This window comes from Tachypleus tridentatus, chromosome 7, assembly GCF_004210375.1.
Source record: "Tachypleus tridentatus isolate NWPU-2018 chromosome 7, ASM421037v1, whole genome shotgun sequence".
In the NCBI taxonomy this organism is placed as follows: Eukaryota; Metazoa; Arthropoda; class Merostomata; order Xiphosura; family Limulidae; genus Tachypleus; species Tachypleus tridentatus.
The window spans coordinates 195,603,105-195,618,042 of record NC_134831.1 but is presented as its reverse complement, the minus strand read 5'-3'; the positions used below and the strand labels follow the sequence as shown (position 1 = coordinate 195,618,042).

Sequence of the window (14,938 nt, the reverse complement as noted above, 5' to 3'; positions counted from 1 at the left end):
TTTAAAAGGGAGGCACATTAAAAAGGTGTAATGTATAAATTAAAAACTTAAATGGCATTAAAAAGATTAATGGCCTTTAAACTAAAAACGTTACCAAGGTGGACAGTGTCACCATCACCAATAACAGTCTTACATTATGAACAAACCTTGGGACACAACATGCTTAAAATAGTGATGTTGTTGAGAGCCGTAATAACGATGACAAGAAAGTAAAATGTGGCTCATTGTAACCTGAGTATTACACAGACAACACACTGGTGCATCAATTCCAGATTAAAGAAAACGATGAGTTAAAAAGCTGTGACCAATGCGTAGTCTAGTTAGAACAACTTCCTCTTTTTGATCCTTACAGAAGCAAGATGGCCAAAGTCCAATAAAGGTTTTATTTGGAAAAGCTTGTTTTCACATTGCTCATTCCAAGTTGACTGCAAACTGGCATGGAGCCAAGTCATGACTACAAGACCACAGTCCATTTATGGAACAGGCACAGTGGTGATTGCATCACAGCAGATAGATTTAGCTGCAATGTTGGCAAGCTCGTTCCTTCGAATAACAACGTTACCCGATATCCAGAAAAACTGGATAGAAGTAGATGTTAAAGAGTGATGGGCCAGTTGGTTTTGAATATCGGCAAGAACAAGGTGTGAACTAACGTAAAGCGATTCCAGGGCCAGTAGAGAACAATGGGAGTCAGTATAAATAGTGCAGTTTGAGTACTGCTTAGCTTCTATGTGATCCAGGGCAAGAGAAATGACATATAATTCAGTAGAGAACACAGAAGCTGAAGAGAGGATTCTGCACACAACCACTGAACCACAACAAACCATGGCAGAACACCCACAGTCACCTGATTTCGAACTACCTGTATAAATAGGAATGGAAGGATGGTTCAAAAGATGTTCAGCAAATAGCAGACAGTATTTCCAATCAGGAGTGTCTACTTTTTTCAGATGACTTAAAGATAGGTTACATTTGGGGACTGTAAGAAGCCATGGTGGGATGGGATGACCAGTGGATACAGCAATGTTATCCAAGGACAGACCCAATTCATCCAACTGCATCTGGATACGAAGGCCAAAAGAAGCAATGACAGACCGTCTGGTCTAAAAAAGCATGGTCCATTGAGGAAGGAAAACACAACCCCAGGCAGGATGCTTTGGTAAGGAATGAAGTTTCGAAGCATATAGTTAAGACAGTTGCAAATACAGAGGTGCAAAAAAAGGCTCATAAGACTCTATGTATAAGCTCTGAACTGGGGAAGTGCAGAAAGCCCCAGTGCAGAGCCAAAGTCCTTAATGATGAATGGTGTCCAGCATCTTTAAGGCCGATGGTCTGGCAGAGCCACAGACCAGTGACCCATAGTCGAGTTTCGATCAAATAAGAGCACAATATATTTTTAGCATACAACGTCAATCCGCTCCACAAGTGGTGGAAGAGAGGACACAGAAGATGTTCAGTGCTCTTGTACCTTTGACCTGTAGCTGCTTGATGTGTAGTATAAAGGTCAGCTTATGGTCAAAGATAAACCCCAAAAACTCAGGCAGCACAACTCCACCAATACAGAGTTCAGGATCAGGGTGAATATCCCGTTGCTGGCAAAAGTGCATGCAATGATTTTAGAGAGAGAGAGAGTAAAGCTGTTTGCTGTGGTCCACTTTAGTAAACAATTGAGGGCAGTCAGTAGCTGTCGCTCAATATACCTCATGTTCAACAACTCACACCAGATGTGAAAGTCACCGACATAGAGCTCATTTGCAACAGTGAGAGGGAGTTGTTCAGTGATGGCATTAATTTTCATACTGAAAAGTGTGACACTCAGAACACAGCCCTGAGGGACTCCAAGTTCCTCTAGAAAAAAACGGGAATGTGTCAAACTCATAAGAGCTCGAAATCTCCTGTCCATTAAAACAATTTTAATAAAAATGGTCAAATAGAACATAACCCATATATATGGAGGTGTTACAAAATGCCATACCCCGATGTTGTATCATAAGCTTTCTCAATGTCAAAGAATATTGATACAAGATGTTGTTTGATAAAAGCTTCTCTAATTGACGTTTCAAGTCAAATCAGGTGGTCCATGGTGGAGCACTGTCGTCGGTACCCACACTGGGTGGGCAAGAGAAGGTTGTTTGATTCGAGGAACCAAACAAGACAAGCATTAACCATCCTTTCTAAGGTCTTACAGAAACAGCTCGTTAAAGCAATTGGATGGTACTTTGAAAGAATCTTGGGATCCTTCCCAGGCCTGAAGAAAGGTAGGACAATAGCCTGGTGCCAGGCATCAGGAAAAACATTCTCCTGCCAGATCTGGTTAAAAACAATCAGAAGAATAGCAAGAGAAAAAGGATAGGTGGTGCAGCACCTCATAGTGTATATCATCAGGTCCAACCGATGTACTGCCAGACCTATGAAGGGCCAGTACGAGTTCCACCAGTGTAAAGGGATGATTATAGTCATAGAGACAATCAGCTCGAAAGGAAAGAGGTGATTGCTCTGCCCGAGTCTTGATGGATAAGAAGGTAGAAGAAGAAACAGAACTGCTAGATTCCTAGCAAAAGCTTTCATCTAGAGTATCGATGATGCTCTGGGTATCAGTTAATTCCTGGCCATCAAAGAGCAAGATCGAGAGGGGGACAGAGTTATATTGCCCACTGACCTTTAGAATCTTGTCCCACATGACTTTGGAATTGGTGGTAGAAGATATGCTGGTTGTGAACTTAATCCAAGATTCCGTCTGACTCTGATGTCTCACCCATCGAGTATGTTCATGGGCCCGCTGGAAAATGATGCAGATCGAGTGTGGGATGTCTACAGAAAGCATCCCAGGCTCGTTTTTGAGCCTTCCATGCCATGTGGCAGGCAGGATTCCACCATGGACAAAAATATAGTGGAAAACATGTCAAAGTTTCAGGAATACATTGAGCAGCTGCCTGTACAATACAGTCAGTTACTGCTGCCACACAGTCGTCTATTGATGGCTTACAGACAATGGCATGATCAAGTTCTGCGAAAGAGCTAATTTGCCTGATCCAGCTTCCACCGAGGCATGCAGTTCAGGTGCCATTGACCACGGCTAGTCTCTCTCAAAATTATAGGAAATTGGTTGCTGCCTCATGGGTTATTATCAACCCTCCATGAAAAATAGGAAAATAATGAAGGGGAGCAAACTGAGAGATCAATAGCAGTAAAAAACTGACTCGGTGCATGGAAATAAGTTGAAGAACCAGTATTGAAATAAGAAAGGTTGTGATGAGAGAGCATACACTCTACAGAGCGACCCCTCCTATCAATATCAGCACTTCCCCAGAGGGGATGATGTCCATTAAAGTCCCCCAAATGTCCCCCAGGATTAGAAAGGGAGAAGGCAACTGTTCAACGAGAGCATCAAGGTCTGATTGATCATATGTCTCTCCAGGTGCAGGTAGAGAGAACAAACAGTGATGGTATGACCCAAGGAAACAAGGATGGCTCCTCCAAGGGTGTATCGAGTGGCAAAGACAGGCTGGGCACATGCTGATCGATCAACACACCCCTCCATGAGCCTGCCATTTCTGTGTAAAGAAAACTGCTGAAAGGTGACTGTATCGACAGGATTCAGAAATATTTCTTGTAAAAAAAGACAAACAAGATGCTAGGAAGCAATCAGTGTTTTGATGTCATCCAGATTAGAATGTAAACCTCGACAGTTCCATTGTATCAGGGTGGCCATTTTTATTTACATGTAGGCGAATTGAATGGAGAACCCTTTTGTTTATAACCATGTCTTTTTTCCTTACTGTCCTTATTTGAGGGAGGTCTATCGACCTCCATGGATCCTGCCTTGGGTCGATTGGGCAGGTCTTTGGTGTTGGAAGGGGATTCCAGAGACTGAGAATGTGAACAAATGATTGTTTTGCATTTTGGGGTGAGAGAAGAAGATGTATCTGAGGAAATGCCTGTACCTGGAACCAAAGGATGTGGATCCTGGGGTTTGGTGGAATGTATATAAGGGACAGAAATAGGTGTTTAAGATGTCCAACCACTATTTTATTCTCAAAGTTTCCAATTTGGCTTATCCTACTTGAACACCATAAAATACATCCTTGAACTATGTTGATCATTGGATGAAACTGGTGGCTGAACAAAAAAATATTTTCAAAACAGTTTCATAATAATATTTTGTAAGCTTCACAAAAAGATACAAAAACTAAATCAACTGTCAAGTACTTTTTAATGTAGAATCTAAAAATTATTTAAAATGTTTACACTAAGTTTCATGCAATTTGGCTGGATATCCTCATTATGATGTAACAGACTGTTGATTGGTTTTAGTACTCCACAATACTTGTGGAGTTAATATTAACATTTGTTTAAAACATTGCTTAAATAAAAAAAATTCTTTTCTAATTCATCCTTGTGTCTTTATGAAAACCTTATGGTTCCATTCTTTTGCAAGTTCTCTATATAGTGAAACAATAACAAAAAGAAACCCTAAAAAAACACAGTATTGGAAAGAATTATGGAAGAAGTGATGTAAAAGTGTATGAAAGGTTAATATAAAGGGAATACCAGTCCTTTATCATGTGGGCATGAACTGTGGCACAGTACAGCCACATGAAGATAGTTTATACAACAAATTGTGGCGATCCAATCAATCAGAGAGCATCACACTATTTAACAGAGAAACCTATAAAACCACAAGCAGTCATGCCATGACTATTAGTAGTAATAATGCAATTCTAGTCATGATTCCCAGACTAAAATACTAAATATAAAAATCAACTTTTTTGAGTGGTGAAAGACAATCCAAAAAAAGTTACAACAAGCCTCCATGTTTCAGTATGCAGGACTACACAAAAGGTATGGGAATATGGCACTATTAGTTGTAGATGCAGACTACTATAATGCACCTATGGTTCCAAAGTATGAAGCAAAATGTTTTTCTAATGTCTGGCCTTGCTTGTCCAAGTTGTGAAATGAACCAGGCTGAGTTAGAGTATGCTTGTTTAAATAAATAAATCTATAATATATAATTTCTACATCAAGTAGGCAAACAAAAGATTAGTGACACTTTAATACAACTAACATGCGTAAATTAGCGAGTATTAAGTTTCTGATTTTCAGTTATCATAAAAAACATTTTCAAGAATTTACTGAAGTTCCAATGTTCAAATATGTTACATGTTATTTGCTTGAACTGTATGATACAAAAATGCTCAGTAAAAAATAAATGATCTGATGGTGTTTTTGATTAAAAGTTAATTATTTTACAATAAGCATTTGTCTGTTTATAGTAATGAGCAATGCCACACAGTGGGCTATTTGTGCTGTGTCCACTAATGGTACTGAAACCTGAATTTCAAGCATTACAAGTCTATATACGTACTACTGGGCCACTGGGGTGGGGGTTGAGAGGTGGGACTGCACAGAAGTGATAAACAAGAATTGCTTAGTACATTTTAATGTGCTCATTTCAGAGTAATGCTCCAACACCCAAGTAATAATGAGTGTAGTCTGGTAGTTTACTACAACAACCAGAACTAAGCATATAAATCAGGATTTTAATGCCTACACTGAACACTTTTAAGACCCTTATCCTACTAATAATTTTCTTCTAACTCATAAATTAAATTCAATATTCTTATGAAAATTTTGTAAAAAATATGGGCTGTACTAATTTATTTTATAACCACATCATAAATTTCATGAAATGCTGTATCTTCATATTAACTTTTTTTCTTTCAGCGTATTCAAATGAATTCTGTATGGTTTTAGTTTCGATTTCTCCAGAAAAATATTTTTTATTGCACAGGATGGTAAATCACCACTGAAACATCTATAGTAAAAACATACAGAACTGGTATTTTATTTCTGACAAGAAAATGACAATAAACAAATTTTGAGCTTTATAATCAAAATGCTTTAGCTCAAAAACACTACCAAGCTCCATTATTAATATTGAATGAAGCAGAAACTTAACAGCCAAAGGTTCATCTCCTGGCCAATCACAGACTTAACTTCTATGATAAAACTTTTAGTATGAGTCTGCTCTTACTAGCATAGCTTTAAAGCACAGAACAACTTGATTTAATCTGTCAAGCTTACCATTTGGTCAGTTCGACCTTTGGCTTCTTCAACAACATCCAATGCTCTCTTCCTTGACTGTTCATCTTCTAATGTTTTATATGCCTTGCTGATAACTGAGAATCAAAATACAAATATATTATCATTCAATAAATGAGAATTCCCCAAACTGAGAAATAAAATCACATCAAAAATCCTAAAGCTACTGCAGTAGATGAAGTCAAACTGACTTTGCTGTTATAAAAGTGCTTAACTGAATTAATCACATCCTTTCAAACTGAATTTTCAAAAATATCAACAAAAGGAAGATAAATATATATGAATATAGTCATAATTAGCATTAGTTTCCATGCCTTTGTTTTTTCTTTACTAAATATAAGAAATTTTAGTCATTACACTTGTGCTTTCCAGTGATCAATTAAGTCAAGGGAAACTTGAATCTGTATAATGCTTAACTTTAGCATCCAACATCCTTGCATAATTCACATAGTATGCTATATATTATAATTTCACTCATCCCCTTATCATTATTTAGAAATGAATATTTAAAAATAACACAATTAAAAGAGAACAATAATAAATAGTTTTCTGTTTGTTTTTTGAATTTCACATAAAGCTATGAAAGCTATCTGCACTAGCCTTTCTTAATTCAAAAATGACAAGGAAGGAAAGTGGGATAGACCATTACATTAGAATGCTCCTCCAGGTAAAAAGACAAGAATATTTGATGACAAAATTCAAACCTGCAACCTAACCAAAAAAATTAAAATGCTTTCTATCTGGAGAATAAAAGTTTCATATAACATTTCACAGCAAATAGATATCTACTTTCCCAGAATACCCATTGTATCTAAAGATATATGGTTTAAGAATGCAAGAGTATTACATATTTATTCACCAAAATAAATATTATAAATCTAAGTATACTTACTGTCAAAGGCTTTCTGGGCTCTATCTCTGTCTTCAACATTCTTATCTGGATGAACAAGGATAGATAACTAGAAGGAAAATTAGTAAACAGTGTCACTATACTTCAAAGAACTAATAAAACTGAAAAAAATGTGTCACTAGAAGATGTTCTTGTTTTACTAATTATTTCTCTATAATACATATTGCATAACTTCACATTTGAGATGCTACTAGTTTCATCCAGTTAAGTAAATTTTTTGTTAATTGCTGGATAATTTTTTTTATCTGTATAAGATTAAAATATTTTTATTGATGTTAAAAATAAGTCTATTAAGCTTTTATGAAGCATTAGCATTTCTAATGCTTAAAAACATTTAGGCATAGTATATAGCAGGGTTTGGAAACAGATTTTAGCTAGCTGACCAAATAAAATGAAAAATGTGATATAGTTTCAAGTGCACCATAAATTTATACAGTATTACTTCTTATTACTCCTTGTCTCTACTTATCCCCCCTAGTATTTATATAGAGCTTACCTTGTGTAACAGCGATCGTAATTCATCTCATAATCTACTTTTATTATCATAGTTTTGATTTGAAGAAAAAAAAACACAAAAAACATGCACACACACTTATCAGCATTGAAATCAACAAATCACATGTGAAAAATAGAATCCAGAACTGCATAAAAACTACAATTAGTGTCCTCCTCTCTGCACTCAGCAATACCCCCAGGAGTGTCAATTAAGTATAATATGGTACATATTCATCTAACTTGTATTAATTTTTGATTTAAAACCTTACATGACTACTTATAAATACTGTATTTCTTTATTTGATTAATCATTCAATATGCTAACAAAATTTCATTGTGTGTAATGTTTGACGAGTGAGTATATGGCATCTGTCAACTTTCTTTTTTAAAACAAATTCTTACTTTACAGATCTCTATAAGTACAGCTTTCAGTGTCAAATACATGGTATATGATGGTACCATGTAACCATAATACATATCTTCAATATCATACAGTTATATTGATTAGATAAATTCAGAAAGAGATTCAAAAAATATCTTGTATGACCTTGTGAACTGTAATTCCTGATTTTAAATCACCAAATAAATGGAGTTAGTTTGCTACATTGATTAAATGTGATAAATTTAAAAAGTTCAAAATTCAAGTAGCTTTACTTATGACATCAAATGTACTTCAGGGAAGAAGACACAGGGAAGCTGTTTAAATTGTCCCTAATTTTTTACAAGGTGTAAAAATACTGTTTTTATATTGTGATATGTTGTCATTTTAAACTTGTGTAACTATACATGTTCAGTGTATGTCACATTTGTAAAGCACACCTCTTACTAAAATTTCCATGTGCATACACATCAAATGTCAACTGCTCCCCACCCCATCTTCCAAATATGTTTCAAATAGTTTGTGTTTTTTCTGGAAAAAGTTCCATGCACAGTTACTGCTCTTACAGTTGGAAACTGTTTATGCCTTTTCAAAAAATATATTACCCACACATGGAATTTTCACTTGTGCTTTTAGTACCCTTTAGTACCATACAGTTTCCTTATACTTTAGCACAAAAATATTCAAAGGTACTTCAGGAAAGGTATTATTACACTTTCATATCTTACAGCAATAATTTTGAACAGTCTTCACCAATTCAAGAAACAAAAATATTCACAAACTTCCCACTATAAGTTTTACTTAGAGGTTTAATTTTTATAACCAATGATTTAAACAAACAGTATATAACTTTTAAAAACTTATTTTAGCAATCCTCAACAATACATTTGAGAAGTAAACTGTACTATATTTCACCTGCGCATTTAAATTTATCAAACGTCTTGTAATTTTCTAAGTATAAAATGTTTCTATTTAATTTATTTAAATATTTTTATTAAAGAACTGGTTAAAAGCTTCAAAATCTGTAGGTGACTCAAACAAAAAAACCAAAAGACACAGTGTACAGCATGCAAATATTATTTGAGATTACCACTAACAACAATGGTAAATGAGTACCAGGCCTAATCATAACTACCTGTACAACTTAAGGAATAAATAATAAAACTGAGCAGCAAGAAAGTGACTTCACATTAAAAACAAAACACTCCTTCCTTAATGGGACAGATGCTCTAGTTAAAAATAATTGTGCCATATATTCGTCCCAATATTCTGTAATGAGAAAATGAAAAAAAAAAAATTCAATCCATCTTCAATAAATAAAAATCTTCAGTTTGCATGCATTATTATATCTGTCTCATGCAAAATAACAATGTTGCTGGTATATTTTTGCACGTCTATATTTCAAGAGGTTCTTTTCTAGTAAAAGACTGCAAACAGTATTAAAATGTAATCATTTTGCATGTACAGTGACAACGATGAACACGAAACAGGTGAATATATGAGTAAATGTTTTGTACAAAGGTAGCTTTGTTTATACTTTGGAAGGGTAAATCAGTATCAACTTCTACATGTGGAAAGAAAAGATATAATTAGAGATGTAGATGCCTAAGATTTTGTGTACAAACATTCAAAATAATTTCAAAGCTAAACTGGCCACACATATAGTAGTATTGAGTTAGCAAGACACAAAAATGCCACAAAGTAACTGTCACTGTTGCAATCATTTGTAAATTATAACAGACCCCTTACCCCAATGTGCACAGGTGGGGGTCAAGGTTCATGCACTAAAGCCTTTTACAGGGTGCCATTCAACACAGTATCACAGATTTGACGTAAGGGTCAACAACAATTAATTTAATCCTATACTGCTTAGTTATTTGGTTGGTTGGTTGGTTTGGTGTTTTATAACGCAAAGCAACTAGGCAACCTGCACCAAACATCTGGTAAAAAGTTAAAATTAAAGTAGAATTATTAAAATTAATAAAAAGAATTTAAGGTAAAAAAAAAGTTTAATTTTTGAATTAAAAACATAAAGAGCATTACATCCAATTGTCATATCTGGTCTACAGCAGTAAGAGAAAAACTACAGCAATACAAGTTGTAAAAGACTTTCTGTATCATAACTGTAATTATCATAACTCACCAGGATGACTAACAGGTAAGTTCAAAACACAGCGTTAGTCACCTAAAGTTGGCCTTTCCAGTCCTTGTTTCGAGTTATTTGAGATTATGGCCATTTTTAGAAAATAGAGTAATACAAATTTTAATTGTTATAACTCACCAGAATAACTAAGGGGTAGTTCAAAATTCACTGTAAGACACTTAAAGTAAGCCTTTCCAGTCCTTGTTTTAAAATATTTAATGTTATGGCCATTTTATAATTTCAAATTGAACTAGATGTACTTTGATTCTTAAAAGGGAATCACATTGAAAAAGATCTAATTTATAAATTAAAAAACTTAAATAGCATTAAAAAGATTAATGGCCTTTAAAAAACTAAAAACATTTCTAAGGTGGACAGTGTCACCATCGCCAATAACACAACGTTATGGATAAACCTTGGGACAGAACATAATTAAAATTGTGCACTTGTTGAAAGTTGAAATGATGACAAGACAGTAAAATGTGGCTTCTTGTGACTTGAAGTCTCACATAAAAGAAAATGATGAGTTAAAAAACTGTGACCAATGCTTACTCTTGTTAGAACAATTTCCTCTTTCTGATCCTTACAGAAGTAAGATGGCCAAAAACCAGCAGCAGGTTTTATTTGGAGAAGCTTGTTTTCACGTTGCTCACTCCAAGTTCACTGCCAGCTGGCAATAGAGAACTAAGTGAGTCAGTAAAAATAGTACGTTTTGAGTACTGCTTAACTTCTATGTGATCCAGAACAAGAGAAATAGCATGCAGTTCAGCAGTGAACAGAGAAATCGTAGAGGGGATACTGCATGCAACCACCAAACCGTAACAAACCACAGCAGGAATGGAAGGATGGTTTGAAAGATGTTCAGCAAATAACAGACAGTATTTCCAATCGGAAGTGTCTGCTTTTCTCAGATGATTTAAAAATAGGTCACATTTGGCGATTGTAATAAGCCATGGAAGAATGGGCTGACCAGTGGATACATCAATATTACCCAAGGACAGATATAATTCATCCAACTATGCCTGGATATGAAGGCCAAAAGGAGCGATGGCAGATCATCTGTTCTGAAAAAGCATGGCCCACCGAGGAAGGAGAACACAACTCCAGGTGGGATGCTGTAGTAAGGATCAAAATTTCAAAGCATAGAGTAAAGCAAAGGTGTAGAGGAGGTTCATAAGACTCTATGTATAAGCTCTGAACTGAGGAAGTGTGGAAAGCCCCGGTGCAAAGCTGGAGTCCAGCATCTTCAAGGCACAGTGACCCATAATCAAGTTTCATTCGAATAAAAACAGGATATATTTATAACACAGAACAACTGATCTACTCCCAAAAGGTGATAGAGAGGACACAGAGAATATTCAGTACTCTTGTGCATTTGTCTCATAACTGTTTGATGTATGGTACAAAAGTCACCTTATGGTCAAAAAAAAGATCCAAGAACTCTGTCTCAGAGACCACAGGAAGCACAACTTCACTGATATGGAGTTCAGGATCAGGGTGAATACCCAGTAGGAAGCAAAAGACTCACATGAGATGTGAAAGTCGTCGACATAGAGCCCCTTTGCAACAGTAAGAGGGAGTTGTTCATTGCTGGCCTTAATTTTTATACTGAAACGTGTGACACTCAAACAACAGCCTTGAGGGACTCCAAGTTTCTGTAGAAAAGAGCAGAAAAGTGTCTAACCCACATGAACTTGGAATCTCCTGTCCATTAAAAAATGTTTAATAAAAATAGGCAAATGACCACGCAACCCATATAAATGGAGGCCTTGCAAAATACCATACCTCTACATAGTATTATAAGCCTTCTCAATGTCACCAAATATTGATACAAGATGTTGTCATTAGAAAAAGACTTCTCTGATTGACATTTCAAGTCGAACTGGGTGGTCCATGATGGAGTACTGTCAACAGAACCCACACTGGGTGGGCGAGAGGAGATTGTTTGAATCTAGGAACCAAACAAGATGAGCATTAACCATCCTCTCTAAGGTCATGCAGAGACAGCTTGTTAAAGCAGCTGGACGATAGTTTGAAGGAATCTTGAGATCCTTCATGGGCTTAGAGAAAGGTAGGACAATAGCTTGGTATCAGGCATCAAGAAAAAAAATTATCCTACCAGATCCAGTTAAAAACAATCAGAAGAACAGCAAGAGAAGCAGGAGATAGATGGTGCAGCATCTAGTAGTGTACATTATTAGGCCTGACCAATGAGGGGCCAGTTTGAGTTCCACCAGTGTAAAGGGGCAATTATAGTCATAGAGACAATCAGCTCAAAAGAAAAAAGGTGATTGCTCTGCCCGAGACTTGATGATTAAGGAGGTGGAGGATGATGCTCAAGTGCTAGATACCTGGCAAAAGCTTTAATCTAGAGTATTGATGATGTTCTGGGTATCAGCTACTTATTAACCATCAGAGTGCAAGATCAAGAAAGGGACAGAATTATATTGCCCACTGACCTTTTAAATCTTGTCCCATATGGCTTTGGAACTGGTGATAGAAGATATGCTGGTTGTGAACTTAATCTAAGACTCCTTTTGGCTTTGACATCTGGCCCACCGAGTATGTGCACAGGCCTGATAGAAAGCAATGCAGTTCAAGAGTGTGGGATACCTACTAAAAGTATCCCAAGCCTGTTTTTGAGCCTTCCATGCCATGTGGCAGGCAGGATTTTACCATGGACAAAAATATCATGGAAAACGTGTCGAGGTTTTAGGAATACATTGAGCAGCTGCCTGTATTATACAGTCAGTTACTGTTGCCACACAGTCATCTATTTATGGCCTACAGACAATGGCAACATCAAGTTCTGTGAGAACAGTGAAAAAGGGCCAGTTGGCTTGATCCAGCTGTCATTTCTGTACAAAGATAACTGCTGAAAGGTGACTATATCGGCAGGCTTCAGAAATGTTTCCTATAAGGAAAGACATACAAAATTGTAGGAAGCAATCAGTGCTTTGATGCCATCCAGTTTAGAACGTAAGCCTCTATAGTTCCATTGTATCAAGATGGCCATTTTTATTTATGTGTAAGTATATTGGGTGGAGAGCCCTTCTGTTTACGACCACATCTTTTTTTCTTTATTTGAGGGAGGTCTGTCAACCTCCATGGATCCTGCCCTGGGTCAATTGAGCAGGTCTTTGTTATTGGAAGAGGATTCCAGGAATTGAGGACATGAACTAATGATCATTTTGCATCTTAGGGCAGGAGAAGAAGATGTACCCGAGGAAATGCCCGTACCTTAAACCAAAGGAAGTTTCAGGAATGAATGTTAGGGACAGATGGGTGTTGACATTGATTCATCAAATTTTTTAACCATGGAGGTCAAAAAACTTTACATATGGTCTGAGTACAATTCTTTTAAAGGCACAGAGAAAGCTGTCTGCACTCCCACTGTAGTAGTGGAACAAAGTGCAGCAGCATACATCCAAGATGAAGTGGTGGACAGTGACTTGAGAGCCTTAGGGTAAGTAATGCTTTGAATCATCTTCAAACATTGCACCTCTTTTTCTTCCAACCCTTTAGGGCAAGTATGAAAGTAGGATAGGTGAGAGCCATCGCATATGGTGCAATGAGGGTCCGTTTCACACTAATAGGCAATGTGATCCTTGCCACTGCAACAAGCACACATCAAGGAACCACAACATGATCTCATTGAGTGACTGAACTGCTGACACTGGAAACATCTGAGAAGGTTTGAAACGTATGGCTATACCTTGCAATTAAGGTAATCTGCCTTGAGGGTGACAGGTGAGCATGATGATGTAAATGTTAAAATGAAGACATTGGTCGGCATAATAATTCCATCTTTGCAAGTGGAGATACGCCTCACTGCTAAACTCCTTAGGTGGAGAAACCAGAGAGAATCTCTGACTTGGGGATGTTCTTCAAATCCCTCTCAACAATAACTCCTTGTGAATAATTCAAAGTAGCATGAGGCATAACCTTAATAGGTATATCCCCAATTGCCTTTGAATGTTTGATGGGGATATTCCCACAAGTATATCACCAGAGCAAAGCTTTTTGACCAAATTTGGAGAGCCAGCAAATCCCTCTAGTCCCTTCTGAATAAAAAAGAGAGATATTTGCCCTAAAGGTTTGTCTACAAGAGAATATAGTACAAGAAAATGAGGTACAGGTGTTGAAGATTGCTGCTCAAAATCTTAAAAATGTGGTTGATTACCTATGGACTGTTTTTTCACTGTTTTATTTAAGTTTTAATTTGGAGGATCCATAATAAAAAAAAGAATTTTTTGGTGCCCACTGCACTACTCACCATGGAGTATTATGGGGAGATGCACTACAATGTCAAAGGACAATGCAGCAATTCCAGGGTTTTGTGAGCACTATACCCAAACACTAGCATCAGATACAATGTCCACAACACCTGTTGAGAACATCCAACGCTAGTACTTGGTTAACCCTAGTCCATGTGAATCAGCCGAATGGCCATAGAAATTAAAGACCAAAGTGATGTGTTAGGGTTGGCCCCTCAACCACCAGGATCCTCTCCTCCTCTTTATGGGTTACCACGCACGGCAAACATGTGGGTGGATGTTTAGATCCCAGAGGAGGTAAATCAAAAGAACAAAACCTTCCCTGAGAGGTCCCCTCCCTACATGCAGGAATCCACATTGTGGGGGTTTAGTTAGTATCAGTGTATGGTAGAGAAGAGAAAATACGATACAATATTACACTTACACTGAAAACAACTGTAGATATGTGTTTTAGAAGTTCTAAGGGTTATGCAAATAATATGATGGACAAAAGTACTTTCATTCTTCACATGAACATCACCTTATGTCCTAACTTGTCAGAGCCGAGGGCAGACTGATGTTGGCAAATCACGAACATCTTTAAACACACATTTGTAACACACCTGACCTTTTGCGTGCAACAGACTTGT

General features: G+C 36.7%; 1 protein-coding gene across 2 annotated transcripts in view; it reads right to left on the bottom strand.

The window, feature by feature from the left end:
* The window catches only part of LOC143257633 (dnaJ homolog subfamily C member 8), a 35,557-nt gene that overhangs the window by 9,044 nt on the left and 11,575 nt on the right, over nucleotides 1–14,938 (bottom strand). For both annotated transcript variants that reach the window (XM_076516665.1, XM_076516666.1), the window contains exons 4-5: nucleotides 6,998–7,064; nucleotides 6,088–6,182 (exon numbers count right to left, since the gene is read on the bottom strand). In XM_076516665.1, coding sequence (XP_076372780.1) covers nucleotides 6,088–6,182; nucleotides 6,998–7,064 — 162 coding nt within the window. The remainder of the gene's footprint in view (nucleotides 1–6,087; nucleotides 6,183–6,997; nucleotides 7,065–14,938) is intronic.